We start from the raw sequence: 18,065 nt of genomic DNA on the forward strand, positions 1-18,065 counted from the left end.
GGGGGGGGGGGGGGGGGGGGGGCCGGGGCCGAGATTGGGGGGATGGGAGCAAGGCGGCCGACGGAAGGCCGATGCCTCCGTTGCCCGGCCGAGATTGGGGGGTGGGGGCGAGGCAAGCGATGGAAGGCCGATGCCTCCGTCGCCTGGCTGGAGTGGCCGCGGGGGAGTCTGGAGTCGGGCGGCCGCTGGTGGGAGCCGCGGGTGCCCGGGCCGAGATTGGGGGGGCAAGGCGGGCGACAGAAGGCCGATGCCTCCGTCGCCCGGCCCTCTACAGAATCCACCCCCCAAACCTCCAGGTATTTCCCTCCTTAGAGCTGGCAACCCTACATTCCCCTCAGTGCCTGTTGGTAGGCAACTAAGCTTGGTCCTGTCACCTACTTTGGCCTTTGGGAGAAAACACATTGGGGCCAATCCTGATAGGGTTGCCAACTCCAGATGGGAAATTCCTGGAGACTTGAGGGATGGAGCCTGAAGAGGGTGAGGTTTGAGGAGGGGTGGGACCTCAGACAGGTACACTGCCATAGACTCCACCCTCCAAACCAGTCAGTCTCACATAGGGAACCATTGTTGCCAATCTCCAGGTGAGGGCTGGAGAGCACTCAGTATTACAACTGCTCTGCAGAAGGGAGGGCAGAAGTCAGCTGAAGTCAACGGGGCAGATAATGGTAGGTTGGTGGCTAGCTGGGAAGGAGATGGGGTTGCCAACTACATGCTGACAAATTCCTGGGGATTTGAGGGGTGGAGCCTGGAGAGGGTGGGGTTTGCAGAGGGGTGGGACCTCAGACAGGTAGAATGCCATAGACTCCACCCTCCAAACCAGCCATTTTGTCCTGGGTAACAATTGTTGCCAATCTCCAGGTGAGGGCTACAGATTACTCACAATTACAACTGCTCTTCAGGTAGCAGAGATCAGTTCCTCTGGAGAAAACAGTGGACTCTGTCATTATACCCTGCTGAGGTCACCACAGCAAATTGACACTGTTTGCCCAAAGCCAGAGCACTGCCCCAGAGCCTCTTTCTAGATCCCGTTGTATTGCTTTCACAACGGGCTTTACTGCTAGTTTTAAAATAAGTCATATTTAAACTAAAATCATATATAAAGTTATATTCAAAATAAATTATATTTAACTTTATTTGATAGGGCTTACTCCTGTGCATTTGTTTGCAGGGGCTTTTAAATTAGCTTTAGCTCCTGTTTCCGTTGCTTGCTTTGCTTCACAAGAGTCATAGTTAATATTGGTTTAATAGAATGCAAGGAAACGTAGCTGGATTACTCAGGTTTTTTTGGATGAATTAGTTTAAGTGGCCAATAGAAAGTAATATGGGAAGGAAAAGGGCACTGCCTTTTGAAGCTCACTTGCCTATTTGTAAGCAGAGCAGAATGGAATAATTTTTTAAAAACTGCTCACCAACAATAATCACTAATAGAGTTGGTTGTTTGTCTTATGAAGCTCCAGCCCCTTGCAGTTCCAACATGCTCTCAGTTTGTTCTCAGCAGGACCCTCTGATCAACTTGGAAGCCTTTGATGAGATTTTGGGGGGGGGGGGGATGATGCCACAAAAAGGAGATCAGAGACACTATCTTTGCTAGCATCCCAAACTCTTTTAATCTCGGAAATGCTACAAAAAATATTTGAAAAGATTGACCTTCTTACGGATGAGATTTCACTCCCGTCTCTTTAGAAAAATGGCTTTTACAGGAAATGGCTGGTCGTAGGCCTCCCCTAGGCTAACATCTCTTTTTAAGAAAGCCTCTCTCTTACGCTGAGATCCAGTGTCATGGGCTGGAGGATGGGTTGCCAGTTTCCAGGTGGTGACTGGAGATCTCCCAGAATTACAACTGGTCTCCTGGTTGCAGAGATCAGTTCCCCTGGATGAAATTGATGCTTTGGAAAGTGGATTCTGTGGCGTTATACCCTACTGGGGTCCTTCCCCTCCCTAAACCCCTCCCTTCCCCAGGCTCCATCCCCCAAATCTCCAGGTATTTCCCAACCCAGAGGTGGCAACCCTAGATGGAGGCCAAGTGTTTGCTTCATGGGCGTGCACATACCTCAACCACACTCCCTCTTTGTAAAATTGCCTTGTCAGGTACGCGTACAAAAGGGGTGTGCCTCAGTACAATAGGAGGTGTGAAACCAAACATCACTGGCTGCTAGAGAAAAGGCTTTAGATGCCACCTGATTCAAGTCAACATTCACCGGGCTCCATCCAGATACTGACCACAGAAAGCTGCCTTATACTGAGTCAGGCTGTTGATCTAGCTAGGTCAGTATTGTCTGCTCTGGCTGGCAGGAAGGGCCCAGTTTTGATCCTGTTTAACTGGATATGTCAGTGACTGAAACTGGGACCTTCTGCATGCAAAGCAAATGCTCTACCACTGAGCCACAGCCTTTCCCAGAGTTAGGCCCACATGTCTGTCTGTTCGTCCGTTCACATCCATTCATCTATCCATCTCTCTGTCTCTGTCCGTCTGTCTGTCAAGTGCTGTCAGGTCACTTTCAACTTATGGCAACCCTATTAATTGAATGACCTCAAAAACGTGCTATCACGGACACCCTTACTCAGGTCTCCATAGTGTCACCAATATGGCTATAATATACACCCTTCAACCAAACTTTGGGAGCAGGCTACCAAAAGCGACTGGCAGGCAAGGCTCTCCAAAACTTCTTCCCTCTGTACAGGTTTTGGCCTTGCCCATTACAAAAAACAACCACCAAAAAACACCATTAAGAAGAAAGGACAGAGCAAGATTTTTGTGTGTCTCAAACTCTTGTGGGGAGGGTTCATCGTTTGGGAGTATCTTTTCCATCACTGACTCTACTTGTTCTCCCCTCAGGAAGCAGACTCTTAGAAGTAGTCAATGAACTCTGCGGCGGCTGCAACATGGCCTCCATCAGAGAAGTGTCCAGCATTGCCGAAGATCTGCTCTGTTCTGTCTGCCTCTCCATCTTCCAGGAGCCCCGCATGCTGGGCTGCGGCCACAATTTCTGCCTGGCTTGTTTGGAGAGCTGCGTCATCCCCAAGGGCCAGCATCAGGGGACGTGCCCTCAGTGCCGATGCCCCTTCCGTCTTCAAGATGCCCTGTGTAACAGAGTCCTGGCCAGCCTGGCGGAGAAGGCCCGGCTCCTCAAGCTGGAGGAGGGGGCGCAGTCCGATGGGGCTGGGAGCTGGTATTTTTGTGAGGAACACGAAGAACCTCTTAAGCTCTTCTGCAGCGAGGATGAGGCGCCAGTTTGTGTGATCTGCCGGGATCTGCCGCAACATCAGGGTCATCGCTTTTTGCCTATCAAGAATGCGGTGAAGGTTTGTCAGGTAGGAGCCGGTGGACGGATATGCATCGTAAGGCATCCCTTGACATGATCAGCGATTTCTGTGTATGGTGTTTGATACATGATGACTATCAGTTCTAATCAAGTGGTGAACATGCATTTATGCTACAGCCCTAAGTCATGAAGCGGGATCCTAAGCATGTATGGAAGGCCCACTAAAACCCAGTGTGCTGTTTACGGTGCAGTGCGGTCTTGAGTAGAATTATCCCTTTCCTACTCCACTGAAGAGAATAGGCTCAGAAGGGTAGAAATCTGCCTAAGATTGCATTGCCACTTCCTCGTACATAAGATTGTAATATTAGTTAGAATGCTCTCTAGAAGGATGGTGGGAATTCTAGCTTGAAAGAACAAAAGTGCCGAGGAAGGTGAATGTCTTTTGCCGTCTTGATCTCTTCTGTCCTGATTTTTATTTCTTTATTGGTTGCCCAGGATAAACTGAAGGCATCTCTTGAGTCCTTGGAGGATGGCATGAAATGGGCCACAAATAATAAGTCTCGCCAGCAGGAGGCGATAGAAGAGCTGGAGGTAAATTCAAGGGGGAAACCAGAGTCTGAAAGAGGAAAGCTGAGGAGAGGTGGGCTTAGAGGCAGAGAATGAAAGTAGACCAGAGGCAGGGTTCCTTGTCCTCATGAGAAAATGGCTGCCTGCCACAGTTGCGGGTGATGGCTAGAGTTCCCACACAGCACACAAGAACCAGAGTCGCCAAGGGGCTTGAAGAAAAATATCCTGCCCTTTTTACAGAGGCTTAATGAGCAGTTATTTACCTGGTGAGGCTATTTGTCCTCCATGCCATGAAAAGCTTCAGATGCCCATTTCCACACATTGGTGGTGGAAAGTGCCATGCCAATGTCAAGCATCAGTTTCGTTTTCTCTTCGTTTCACTCACTTGCTTGCCATAAGATACGGGAGGAGGGAATTCCTGCGGGGAGTGCATGAGGGTTTTGAATGAATGCTTCTAGCAGCCATAACATTCTTTAAGCTGTGCCCCAGAGCCAGTTCTCATGAGAGTTGGCCTTGGAGACTTCTTCACCAGGCTAGGCATAGATAAGATACCATATATCTGTTAGGATTGCCATGGACACAGTAGGGGCTGATTGGTGACGTTACGTATGCGTGAGGTGTGGGGTGTAGGTTGTATTACTTTTATTAGGGGCTTTTGCGCACGCTTTTTTCCAGTTCTGACACGGAATGTCTATCCTACAGCAAGCACGTCACCTTGTTTAAGTGTGCTGTGGAGAGTTGCTTAAACTGGGAGGCCTGACAGCCAAGGCACTCCACTTAGAGAGTACATTCAACCAGTGCTCTATCAGCGGCATTGGCTCCAGATGGTGGACCAGATCAAATTCAATGTTTTGGTAATGACCTTTAAAGCCCTTAACGGTCAGGGACCAGCATACCTTCAGGACTGCTTATCCTGACATGTCTCCCACAGAGCACTACGCTCGAGTGAACAAAACCTACTTGTCCTGTGCGCTTCCGGTGGTCCCCGGCCCAAAGAGCATCTGTCTGTCCTCAACCAGGGCCAGGGCTTTTTTAGGGCTTTTTTAGCCCTGGTCCTGGCCTGGTGGAACACTCTTCCAGGAGACATCAGGGTCCTGTGGGATCTAGTGCCATTCCGCAGGCCCTGCAAAACTGAGTTGTTCTGCCGGGCCTATGGCTGAGGGTAAGGGTGGGTGGGTACCTCGCTGCTTCCCTTCTTCAGTGGATTTATGCCATCTTGATTTTATATACTGTATTTTCTGGTGTATAAGACTACTTTATAAACCCAGGGAAATCTTCTCAGAAATGGGGGGGGTCGTCTTATACGCCAGTAAATACAGTCTCTGGGCAAGTATATCCCAAACTCTATATTTTAACTGGAAAAGTTGGGGGTCGTCTTATACGCCCAGTCGTCTTATACACCGGAAAATGGTAACTGATTATATTGTATTGTTTGTATTTTAATGTATTTTATTAATGACTGAATTATTTGATATTGGAAATTTTGGTTGTATATTTATAAATGGAGGTTATAGGGTTGCCAAGTCAAAAAAACTCACCGGCGGGGGAGCCGTCCTCGGATGCGCGCGCGTGTGCCGCCAGCGCATCACCAGAAGTGACATGCGACGTCGACCACGTTGAGCATTGAGGGCATGGCCCCGATCGTTGGAGGGAAAACCATAGAGTTTTCCCTCCGACGATCCGGGCCACGCCCCCAACGTGATCAGCCACGCTGCACTTCAGGGGGCGGAGTTCCCCCCGGGGCCCGATTCCGCGGCGGCGGAAATCGGGCCTCCAAAGCAGGGTTTTACCCGCCCCCCGCCCCCACTTGGCAGCCCTAGGAGGTTACCTGCTCTGAGCCGGTCTTCGGGACAGTGGGCTATAAATTAAATAAATAAACAAGCCACAGTCTCCTGGCCTAGTTTCTAGCCATAGGTCCACACTCCAGTCAAGTTACCTCAGATATTCCATCCAATGCCTACCGGCTACTCCGGGGTTCACATTTGAATGAAGCGATAAACTTTCCTCATCCTCTTGCAGCCAGCAAATGTCCCTGGAATCAAAGGAAGAGGAGACTGGGGTTCCCATCTTTCCCACCTGCTGTTCACCCACAGCATCAGATGCTGTGCTGATTGGATAGAAGCGGACTGGGGTTGGGTTTGCTAATGCAATCAAGGAAAGCCTGGCATTTATTACAGAATGTGTAACATCAGATGACACCTTATGGCCTCCTACTCATTGTGGTAGGGGAACTTCATAAAAGTCGGTTGTCTTTTTGGTTTATTTCAGGGCACATGGGACTAACAAAATTAATGCGGGCTACTAAGGGAAATTGTGGGTTTGTGACTTGCCGACCAGCCTGTCTGACATGATCATTCTATTCCTATCAGGTTTTCCCCCTCTTGTGGTAGATGATAATAGAATGAATCATTCACCGCAAGAATAAGATCCACAGGGTTTGGTATACCATTGCAAGCCATCTCAGTGCGGATTGAGTTAGTGGCAGCAAACCCACGGCTTCTGGTATCTGATTCAGAAAACCACAAGGAAGAGGAGAAGGGCCAGGGGTGTAGCCAGAAAATTTTGGGTGGTGACTGAGGCATTGGGAAATCTGGGGAGAACGGGGGGGGGAGAGAGATCTCATTGGCAGGCAGGTGAAGAAGGGTCTTTCATTACCTACCAGTTGCACTCGTTTGCCTCAGCTGCTACAGGAGAAGGAGAGCCCGCCGGCCAGTGCAATTAATACTCAGTGAATATGCACTTTCTGCATGACTGCAGTGAGGCCTGCCTGTCTCATCTGCCTGCTTGCTCAGCCTGGGAGAAGGAGAGCCGGTGGGCCAGTGTGATTAATACTCAGTGAATATGTGCTGTGTGCTACAGAAGTGGCAGGCCTCGCCTGCCCACTACTGTAGCAGACAGTGCATACTTGCCGAATATTAATCGCACTGGCTGGCCGGCTCTCCTTCTCCTGTAGTGGTTGAGGTAAACAAGTGTGGCTGGCATGTAGGAGCACGGGCAGGGGCAGTAGGAGATGTGGGGCGTGGGCCATGTGTGAGGGGGCACCGCCCCTAAATGCCCCACTGAGAATGGCCAACCAACAGCCCAGTTTCAACTTGATCTAATTTCTCTGCCCCCCTCTTGCAGAGCTTAAGTCAGCATCTGTATGGCCACATCTTCATTGAGTTTGAGAGTCTTCGCCAGATCCTAGATGCTAGAGAGCAGAGCATGATGGGCACTGTGAAACAGCTGAAGGAGGACAACCAAGCCAAAATGGAAGAGAGGCTGGAGTATTTAAAATCGTACACGTCCTCTCACGCCGAGACCATCTCCGTGACCCAAGCGGCGCTTGAGGAATCGAATGAATTTGCTTTGCTGAAGGTCAGCCCCCCTCGCTCTGCTCACCAGCGCTATAGCTCTCTGCACTCACGGTATCGTTTTATAGGCACTCTGCTCCCACGTGCTCCACAGGCTCACCCTCAAAATGGTGTTTGGCCATATTTTTATCCTATAATGGTCAATATTTTCAGTGCAGTGCAGACAGCCAGTTTGGTGTAGTGGTTAGGAGTGCAGACTCTAATCTGGGAGAACCGGGTTTGATTCCCCGCTCCTCCACATGCAGCTGCTGGTGTGACCTTGGGTCAGTCACAAGTTCTCTCAACTGTTCTCTCAAGGACAGTTCTGGAAAGAGCTCTCTCAGCCCCACCTACCTCACAGGGTGTCTGTTGTGGGGAGGGGAAGGGAAAGGAGATTGTAAGCTGCTCTGAGACTCCTTCGAGTAGTGAAGGGCAGAGTATAAATCCAGTTTCCTCCACCTCTTCCGCCTTCTTCTTCCATTGTGTAGACCTTCTTGTGCTGCTTCCACCAGATAATAATACCAATCAGCAGGGGTCATTTCGTAGAAAAAGATGTGCAGGAGCTCATTAGCATAACTCATTGGCATAACTTATTTGCATAAGCCACACCCCCTGACACCACGGGAAGTGTGTCAGAAGGCAACACCCACTGCAATTTACCTGGCTGCTTCTTGCTCCTCATGGCCCGGGGCTGCTGGGAGCAGGATGCGGGGCTTTTTACTGCCGGCTCTTTACTGCTGGAGCTCCGCTCCTGCACGCTCCTGCAGGAAATTACCCCTGCCAATCAGCATCAGCCTCAAGAAGACCATTTAATTGGTGAATTGTCAGAAGGAGTGTCTCATAAAGAGGGGGATGTGCTCCACAATTTCTGTCTATGCCGTCTCCACCTTCCTGGCTTCTCAGAAGTAAACCACCCATTGCAAATAGTGGGGGGATGTTCTGCAGCTAATCCGTGCCAGGATGTTCCAGTTCCCTTCCTTTTTGGCAGTGCTGCTCCCAGGATCACCCTGAAGTTGGAGGCCCAATTTCCAGAACCCTGATTTTATTTTCTGATGAATGATGCCTGCCACACTTATTAGGTTTAAAAGCCCATAAGCCATACACCTTTCTAAGGTGATACCTGCCACAAAGAGACTGGTGGACGGGCAGACAGGCACATCCTTTCGCCATTATGGATTCATGGAAGGTTTCCCCTTCCCTTTTCCTAAGCTGGCATCCAGGGTGCAAAGTGTACACAATCAAGTAAAAAATTCACTAAGCAGTGATTTATAGACATATCAGATACATTTACAACAACAGCCAGTGATAGGCACCTTCTTAAAGATGCAGAAGGGAACGCAGCTTCTGTGACGGTGCTTGTTTCGATGGGTGTGCATCATCTAAAAGCAGAGGTGTTTTCATTCAAGATAATGCAGATTTCTGTAGTTTATCAAAACTCCTCTCATCGACTGGGACTTGTTGTTTCTCAAGATCACAGCCTTAGTGAGCTTGCGCATCTACCATGAGCCTTCTTACTGTCTGGATCAGGGGTGTCAAACATGCGGCCTGGGGGCCAGATCAGGCCCATAGTGGAACTGGCCATCTCCTGCTTCCAGTTCTGTTGCTGCTGCATCATAGCTTGCTTCGCCAGACTCTCTTAATCCCCCAGCCATTTCATGTTTTAACCTGGGTCCTAGACTCAGAACTCTGAGCATGAGATTTCTGTGGTGAATGTCAATAAATCAAAAGTAGGTTTGCAGCTTACAGAGCTAATGTTTTAAGCATGTTTTTGTTTTAAGTTAAAAAATCCCTTTGTGTGTGTGTCCTTTATAAAGTTTATATCTCTGCTACCTGGCATTACATTTGATGACACATATGGCCCGGCCCAACAAGACCTCATTAACGTCAGATCCAGCCCTCATAACAAATGAGTTCGACGCCCCTGGTCTGGATGATGGATTAGAGTTGGTTGCCATAAAAGGGGGGTATGTATTGATGGGCCGGGGGGTTAATTGAATCTGTTTCTCTTCCATTCAGGGAATCAAGGAACTGATGCGACGGTGAGTATCTGTCTTGCAGTCCAGCCTATGTGTGACATTGATACAGCAGTGGTGGCAGAGATAGCCAGCACGGTTAGTTTTGGACTAGGGCCTGGTTTTCAACCCCCACTCTTCCATGAAACTTTCTGGGTGACCTTTGGCCAGTCACTTTCTTAGCCACACCGGCCTCGCAGGGGGAGGAAGGAACAACCGTGTGTGCCCCCTCACCCAGAGCTTTCTGAAATAATCGCAGGGGGGAATTTACTAAACCAGCAGTTATTAACAGTGGCCCTACCACTCCCCTCTCCCTGTGAGAATCTGGGGAGGAGCATTCAGAATTGGAGGGGTGGTAAATTCAGGGTTTTAGGTAGTCCCTTCTCCCCACTTTCAATAGCTTCTGGCAGCTGGCAGAGAAGACCTATTTTATAATGCTTACCCCACCCTGAGGACAAAATTCTGCTTTCTTCTTTCCTAAGGCCTTTTAAAAAGTGGTCCACAGCAAACAGGACTCAAACTAGGGATGCCAGCCTCCAGGTGGGGCCAGGGGATCCCCTGGAATTACAGCTCATCTCCGGACTAGTGAGATCAGTTCCCCTGGAGGAAATGGCTGCTTTGGCGGGTGGACCCTGTGGCACTGTACCCCACTGAGGTCCCTGTTCTCTCCATTCCCAAATCTCCAGGAGTTTCCCAAGTTGGATCTGGCAACCCTATCCCCCATCCCCCGCTGGTGGTCAAGGGGGGGCCTAGCAACCCTAAATCGAACCAAAGATTAAGTAGTTGGCTGATGAGGCATAAAGATACCATTGAATGTATGCCTGAGATCCATAGATCATATGCATATACCTGCATATGAATCATAAATATACCTGGGTGTGTTCCTTTGCCTGAAGTGCTGTTGTGATATCCTAATATTTTACTTCCGTTGGGGGAGCATTCAGAGGTAATGCTGTATACTTAAGGAGGGATGGTTGATATTAGACAAAAGGTTAAGAGCCATTGGGTAGACATGAGAAGGGTTACCATGTGCTTGCCAGGAAGGTGCTGTGGACTTGGGGCAAGCCAAGCAGTCTGCTCAGGGGCTGCCTCTGTAGCTCATCGGGACTAGCTCCACCGGCTTCCGTTGTTTGTGGGTTTCAATGGGTGCATTTACATCACACGATTAAACACAGATTACACTTTGCAACCATAGATATATTTCCCGGTGCTGCTTCCAGCCCTCCAGTGCGAGGCTGACTCTAGCATGTGAGATTTGAATAAGAGGAACTCCTGATTTAGTGAGGCCCCAAGGAGTGAGGCATACAATGCCTCTCTCATAGCCACTGCAGAGTCACATTGCTATATCTGGCCGGCTGCTCATTCATATCCTCTGTCTCTAGTGGTATGCATCCAACCAATCTGCAGACTTCATGGAGGGGGACTTTCCTGCTTCCCTTTCCTAATGCAGCCAGGACTGTAGCTACGGTGAGACTTTGGGGGGGGGGGCTCTGCCCCATTTTAAAAAGGCACAGTCCCACAAGAATTTCTCCTGTAAATGTTTTTTGCCAATCATTAAAAATTTTTTTTAAAAAGGTGTGCACTCCTTTAAGCAGAGTGGGGTGGTGTAGATAACTAATTCCTGAACTGAGCAAGGGGGTTGGAGTAGGTGACCTCTAGGATCCCTTCTAACTCTGTGTCAAGAAACTGGTCTCCTTTGAGAGAGTTTTTCTGCCTAAGGGTTAGTTTTCTTGACTGTAGAAGGCATCACCCCCACCTGCTGGCTTGTTATCAGAAATGTTGCTTAGGCTGGCAGAAGTGATTAACTTCCAGCAGCTGAGAACTAATCTTCAGTGGTTGGCAGCTTGCAATTTAGAGATCTGTCCTGGTAACAGCTTTCTTTTGGCTAAATGGTTAATAGGCTAAGGGTGAATGCTAGCATAAGAACACCCATGTAGAATAGACAGCGTGGGAAGACTAGCTGAGTCATAATCCCCAGAATTCTGGCTGTTCTTTCTGCATGGAGAAATTCAGCCCCACCAGAAAAACAATTGCCCCACAAGCTACAAAATCCTGGCTATGGGCCTGAATGCAGCCCATGGAAGTATGCAGTATGATTGGGGGGGGGGGGGACTGGTGGGAATCACCACCCCTTCTGCAAACAGAAATCCCTTTCCATTGGAGGTGCTGCGTGATTGGATGCATGTCTCTGTCCATGTTATTCTCCACCTGTGTCCCAAACGGTATAGGAAACTGCCTTACCATCTATCCAGGGGTCGTTTCGTAGAAAAAGAGCTAGGGGAACTCATTAGCATAGCTCATTAGCATATGCCACACCCCCTGACATCATAAGGCACGGCGGTGGACCTACAAGGCCGGCGGAAGTGCGAGGAAGCCCTGCCAAGGCCCTCCCTGGCCCCAGGCAGGCAGGGGTGGGGAGAGGCGGGGGGGAAGCAACTTACCCTCCCTCTCCTCCTGCCTCCTCCTGGCTAAATGAGGGCAGGAAGCGGGGCGGCCGGAAGAAGGGGCGGGGCTTCATCATGTGCCCCGCCCCCCACCTCACCCGGGGGAACGGCGATCCCCCGCGATCCCCCCAAAATGACCTCTGCATCTATCAATTCAGAACTCTGGTGAGCTCATCGCTGGGTCTCATCACGGTTTAATTCCAGCCACACTTTTAGTGGGAGATGCTGAACCTAGCATCTTTTTTGAAGCAAATGAAACTATGGCCACTTCTCCACCCCACAGAATCCAGGAGCGTCTAGAAGAAGGAAATGGAGAAGCAGAACCTGACCAGGGAGCCAAGGAAACCGAGGAGGAAGATGCCAAAGATGCGACAGTTGGTCTAAATGTTTCTGAAGGAAAAGGGAATGAAACCCAAAATGATGAAGGGGAACCTTATGCTGAAGGTCAGGAAGCTGAGGACAGAGACATTGTCTATGTGGATCCTGCTCTTGAGGGGCTGGAAGCGTGGCTAGATTTTGAGACCTGGAAAGAAATGTTGGAAAGCATCACAATTGGGGAGAACGACAACCAAGCCTCACCCTACTGGTTCCCATCACCGGAGGAAGACGTATTCCAACCTGGGGATGGCAGTACTTCTGAGGCAACTGAGGAAGAAACAACATCCCTAGAAGAAGACGCAATCTGCGCTGTAGATGTTGTCACTTCAAAACCAGATGAAGCTGCCTCTGACAAACCTTCGCTAGGCAGCTGCTCTGCCACAGCTCTGCCCATAGAGAGAGTCCTCCATAGCCAACCACCCAGCCCCTGCCCACCTAATTACTTCCCGGTGCCTATCTTCCAACAGATACCACTTTACAATCCAGTGCAAAGATGGGGGTCCCCGTGTAGCTGGAGGCCTAACCCCAGAAGGGGCTGGACCATGATGCCAGGCAGGGGAGCCCCATCTAGGCCCTTGTTTTGGCCCAGACAAGGACAAGGCAGAGCATTTCCAAATACACGGACACAACACACTGTGTGCAGTTGGAGATCACCCGGGACAGACACATGGAAAGCTAGAGGGGCAAGTGCCTCAGGGCCAGGTAGGGGCTGGTTCAAGAAGCAGAACCCTCAACCCAGTGGGAGTAACACCTCAAGTCAGAGTGGTGGGGGGAAAACACAGTCACCCACGCCCAGGGGAGCTCACGTTTCAGGGCAAGGCCGAGGAGGTCCAGGGCAAGGTCGGGGGTCTGCACACCCACCAGGCCGAGGAGGTCCAGGGCAAGGTCGAGGGTCTGCACACCCACCGGGGCATGGAGGTTCCGGGCAAGGTCGAGGGTCTGGTCAGAAAGGACCAACCCACCACAGTGGAGGACACGCTTCCTCAAGCAAGGGGGCGTCAAATAGGCAGACATCTCATCATGGAGGGCGTGGTTGTGGTTCAGCAAGAGGTTCTCAGAGAAAGTAGTCCCTTCCCCACTCATTTCCCTCAGCAGTGGCTGCATCTAAGAGACATAAGACATAAGAGACGCCAATGTTGGATCAGGCCAAAGGCCCTTCCAGTCCAACACTCTGTGTCACACAGTGGCCAGAAATACCAGGTGCCATGAGGAGGTCCACCACTGGGGCCAGGACATTAGAAGCCCTCCCACTGTTGGCCACCCCAAGCACCAAGAAGACAGAGCATCACTTGCCCCAGAGCCCCTATCTATACCTTGTGGCTAATAGCCACTGAAGGTCCTCTGCTCCATCTTCTTATCTAATTCCCTTTTGAAGCCGTCCATGCTGGTAGCCGCCACCACTTCCTGTGGCAGTGAATTCCATGTGTTAATCCCTCTTTGGGTGAAGAAGTACTTCCTTTTATCCGTTCTAACCCAACCGCTCAGCAATTCCATGGAGTGCCCACGAGTTCTTGTATTGTGAGAAAGGGAGAAAAGTACCTCTTTCTCTACCTGCTCTATCCCATGCATAATCTTATAAACCTCAATCATGTCACCCCTCAGTCGTTGTTTCTCCAAGCTAAAGAGCCCCAAGCGCTTTAACCTTTCTTCATAGGGAAAGTGTTTCAACCCTTTTATCATTAGAATTGCCCTTTTCTGCACTTTTTCCAAAGCTATAATATCCTTTTTAAGGCGTGGTGACCAGAACTGCACACAGTATTCTGCACACAGTATCTGAACGAAAGGAGGAATGGGAGAGGGATGGAATTGTTGGATATTGTAACTCTGCATGCAAGAGGATCTGGGAGGGAAAGGGTTAAGAGAATTCTCTCAGGTAACACTTGGCCCCACCCTCTCATTGTTTAGATGTTCAGCTTCTTTGGTCCCTGCTTGCCTTCAGCTTCATTTTATATGGGACCTCTTTTCTCCCTCTCAGCTGGGCTTGGAGCTGTAGCCAGTTAACTTTTTTTGTGTTCATCTGTTCACAGTAAGTTAAGCGTACCTACATGAATATGTCATGTACGATGTGCTTCTATTATTGTAAATAAACCTTCTCTTGTTACCATTGGAGTCATATCATCTTTATAATTTGTTTGAACAGCATTTCCCGGTTAAGGGAATCAGGGATACTGTGAAAACGCTCCCGTGCTTCCAAATTCAAATGTTTTTTTTTACATTTAACCCAATGGGGATGACTTATTGAGACACCTGATTTTCTCATTTTGACCATCAACTGGTGTGGTTGTCATACTCTGAGCCACCAGTGTGAAGGCTGCAGCACTGTGCTAACAGGGGTCCTTTCCGCATTCGCCTGCTATTCCGAATTTTCTCAAGTGTTCGAGTCGAGGCAATTTAAGTCCACAGCAAAACAGCATCCAAATAACCCGGGGGCAACAGCAGGCTGAAACCGGGCTGAACACTGAAGGGAGGTAATGTAATGCAGAATGGGGGAAAAACCCGGAATAAAAAGGTTGAACTTGATTTTAATGCAGAATCGGGGGGATGGGGGGGAACGGGACCAGTGTTCCCTCTAAGCTGAGTTAGTGTGAGCTGGCTCACAGTTTTTTAGCCTCCAGCTCACACATTTTTGCCTTAGCTCAGGAAGGAGGGCTCCAGAGCAAACTAATTCATGCAGCAGCCAAATCCCTCGCTCACAACTTTAATGCTGGTAGCTCACAAAGTAGAATTTTTGCTCACAAGACTCCAAAGCTTAGAGGGAGCATTGGACGGGACCCTTGATTAAAAAGAAGGTTGAGTTCAATTTTAGCGAATTGCTTGGAGGAAACCGTGGTGAACATGGATTAAAAGGAGAGTGCAGAAAGGGCCCAGGTGAATGGATTCAGAACGTTTGGATCATCCCCTCCCCACAACTGCCAGTTCATCAGGCAGTAGATTGTTGTTGTTTTTTAAATGTACTTTTAATATAATGTTTAAAATGCCAGCAACTGGTGCCATCTTAGGGGGAAAGCGTCTGTCTTCTTTCTCTCAGGAAGGATTGCCTCTTCTAAGATGTTGCCTGTTACATCATTAGAAAGCAAAATACAATTTCCCCCCTTCCTAATGACTGCTTTTATTATTCTTAGATACGTTTAATTGTAATACACATAGGGCTGTGCAGATGTTGCAGTTTCATGCAGGTGCGGGAAAAGTACAGAATGTGATTCTGGATGCAGAATCCCGTTTTCTTTGTGTTTTCCCCTATTTAAGTTTGAGAAGAAAATTTATCGTATTCCTGATTCTCAAAAGACGTTTGAACGCATGAAACGACCTTAAATGGACTCAGACCCTTGGGTCTGTCAAGATAGTTTCAGAGGGCATCCATGTTGGTCTGGAGTTGAATCGAGTCTCTTAAGGCGCCACTGGATTCAAATCGGATTGGTCTGCAACTGGAGGGCACTTTACACACACACACACACACACAAGGTACCCGTGCTGGCCCACTGATCTCGTAGGTTGTCATTCCCCTCCTCCTTCCGTCCGCCTTTAGTAAAGTGCTTGCCCAGCTCTTGTGGCAGTGGAGGTGATAACCCATTGAAGAAGAAGAAGCTGCAGAAGGTAACAGTGAATGGGTTGTGGGGTAGGGCTGCCCCTTGCCCCATTTCTCACGCTTTAAACCCATGCCCCCCCCATACAGAGGCCAATTCTCACAAAGAATACTGTACAAAATGCAAAGCGCTTTTATTTACCACATAGATGGAAAGGACTCAAAAACAAAACAATAAAAACCCCCAAGCATCTATATATTAGTGTAAAAAAATCTGTCTATTTTTCTCTGCTCTTCAAATATGTACACATCCTGATGCAAGATACGAACAAACAAAGAACTACGAATATCCTGGGGGAGACACACATAAAAAGGCATGTGACCGGGGAGTGTGGATGAGGTGCAATTTAAACAGAGAAGCAATTAGAGACAGAACTCTTTGAGTGCTGATGATTTCCCCCCCCCCCAAACAGAAATATACATCTAGATAAAACGAGTCATTTCACACCACTGAAAATAGTCCCAAAATTAGCCCGTCCGCAAGCCAAAGGTTGTCCCACCAGAAAGCAATGGAATGCTGTTAAATCCTTGGGAGTTAGCCCCACGGAACATCTTTCTGAGTAAACGTGCCTAAGATTGCGTCGCACATCATACCTTCTGAAGAATGTTCAATTCATACAATTACCACTTTTAAAAAACAAATTGGTGGGGAGGGGCTTGGTGAAAGTGACAAAACAGTGTACGGAAACCTCAAAATTATTTCATACCATTCTGAACAAGATTTTTTTTTTTTAAAAAAAGAATCCCATCCTTTTCCCTCTATCAAAATCATATTCTGCTTTCTGCAACTATCCACTGAAACAAACATTACATTTGGGAAGGCGCTTGACAAAACTGAAGAGTAATAGTAGGTCAGGGGGCTTTCTGTAATTAGGAAACGAAACAGGAGTTGGAAACAATGTATCTCCACCCACACTGGACAAGCAGTGCATTGCCATGACAAAAAGTTTAATGCACTTGCTATTTGGGAGGAGTTGCCTCTGATCCAACAACCTGATCCAACGACATTCACGGTGTCAGCTTGGCTGTGCACAGATTCTGTGAGCACAGCTCTGCAGATGATAGCGTTGATTTGGTGGTGGGTATGCATGTGGGAAAACTGTTTTTTGGGGGGAACAGATCTAGGATGGATGATTTCCCAACACTCTGGCTTGCTTTGGGGAACCGCAGCCCCTTCTCCCTCCCTGCGTTTTGTACAGTACAGTATCTACAATCTCGCCACCTCCATTTTCAAAGAACAGGCCAGATCCCCAGCTTGTGTGAATCCGCGGCAGCTCAGAGGTCCGTGCTGCCGAAACATCTGGTAAATGGAAAACCAGTCCTTTCGGAAAACCCACTGTCCATTCTTCTTTTTGAAGGCTGAACGGTGGTCGCACCCAGCTTCCAGTCGGGTCTCTGACCGCCTTTACTCGTCAAAGTAGCTAAGACCAAGAGGTATTCCCCCTCCCCCCCAACCCCGCCCTTCAAGAGCAGCTAGTACTGGGTCTGCCCAGCCTACAATGGGTTTGTGAAGTACCTTTGTAGCCACTTCTTCTTCCAGCCTCTCCAAGTGTCCAGTGCTCAGTTTAAAAAAAAAAATCCCAGTGTGCTCAGACCAGAAGGTCCTATTTGTTTAGCCAGTGTTAGTCCAGTCGTAGTTAAAACTTAAAAGGTAGGAAAGCGATCCCCAATGCTGAGAATATTAAAAGTTCTGGATGACCCCGCCCCCTTTCTCAGTGGGCTGGAATTGTTTTTGGGAGAAAGAGCAGAAATCAAAAGAACCAGGACAGAGCTAGGTTTCTCAGAGTTTAAAAGGCTAATTCTCCATATGAGAAGGGGAAAAAGAACAGGGCCTAGCCCCATTTCACTGCGCCATAGCAGACTATTCAGTCTTGTTTCAGTAGCGCAGCAGAAAAGGAAGGACCAAGGCGTATCAGAGAAGAAGAAGAAGAAGAAGAGGAAGAAGAGGAAGAAGAGGATGAAGAAGAGGAGATTGGATTTATACCCCGCCCTTCACTCGGAGTCTCAGAGTGGCTTACAAACTCCTTTCCCTTCCCCTCCCCACAACAGACACCCTGTGAGATAGGTGGGGCTGAGAGAGCTCTTTCAAGAACTGCCCTTTCAAGAATAGCTCTGACAGAACTATGGCTTGCCCAAGTCATCCAGCAACTGCGAGTGGAGGAGTGGGGAATCAAACCTGGTTCTCCCAGATTAGAGTCCGCGCACTACACCACTACACCAAACTGGCTCTATCCAGCAAGGTTTCTCAAAGTTTTTGAGCTCTACCCACCCCCAGCTTCTAAACTTACCCTTAACTTCTAAGCTCCCTTAACCCAGGAAAAAAAATATCTTCCACAACATAGCATGCTTTCCAACGAATGCGGCCTACAGAAGATCTCTGATCTGGGCCCATAACCCAACACCATCTGTGGAAAGGGGGTTTAAACATCTCTGAGGCAAACACACATGCAGGGAAGCATCAAAGCAGGGGACTTTCCTAAATCAGG

The 18,065-nt window shown here is 48.8% G+C and overlaps 1 protein-coding gene across 1 annotated transcript in view; it reads left to right on the forward strand.

The window, feature by feature from the left end:
- The window catches only part of LOC107115598, a 26,380-nt gene extending 13,269 nt beyond the window's left edge, over window positions 1-13,111 (forward strand). Inside the window, exons 5-9 of the mRNA XM_015417339.1 lie at window positions 2,837-3,312; window positions 3,759-3,854; window positions 6,954-7,187; window positions 9,179-9,201; window positions 11,902-13,111. Of these exons, the coding sequence (XP_015272825.1) occupies window positions 2,837-3,312; window positions 3,759-3,854; window positions 6,954-7,187; window positions 9,179-9,201; window positions 11,902-13,063 (1,991 nt within the window). The 3' untranslated portion in view covers window positions 13,064-13,111. The remainder of the gene's footprint in view (window positions 1-2,836; window positions 3,313-3,758; window positions 3,855-6,953; window positions 7,188-9,178; window positions 9,202-11,901) is intronic.
- Window positions 13,112-18,065: the final 4,954 nt, after the last annotated feature.

This window comes from Gekko japonicus, unplaced genomic scaffold (assembly GCF_001447785.1).
Source record: "Gekko japonicus isolate JY-2015 unplaced genomic scaffold, Gekko_japonicus_V1.1 scaffold2112, whole genome shotgun sequence".
NCBI classification, from domain to species: Eukaryota; Metazoa; Chordata; class Lepidosauria; order Squamata; family Gekkonidae; genus Gekko; species Gekko japonicus.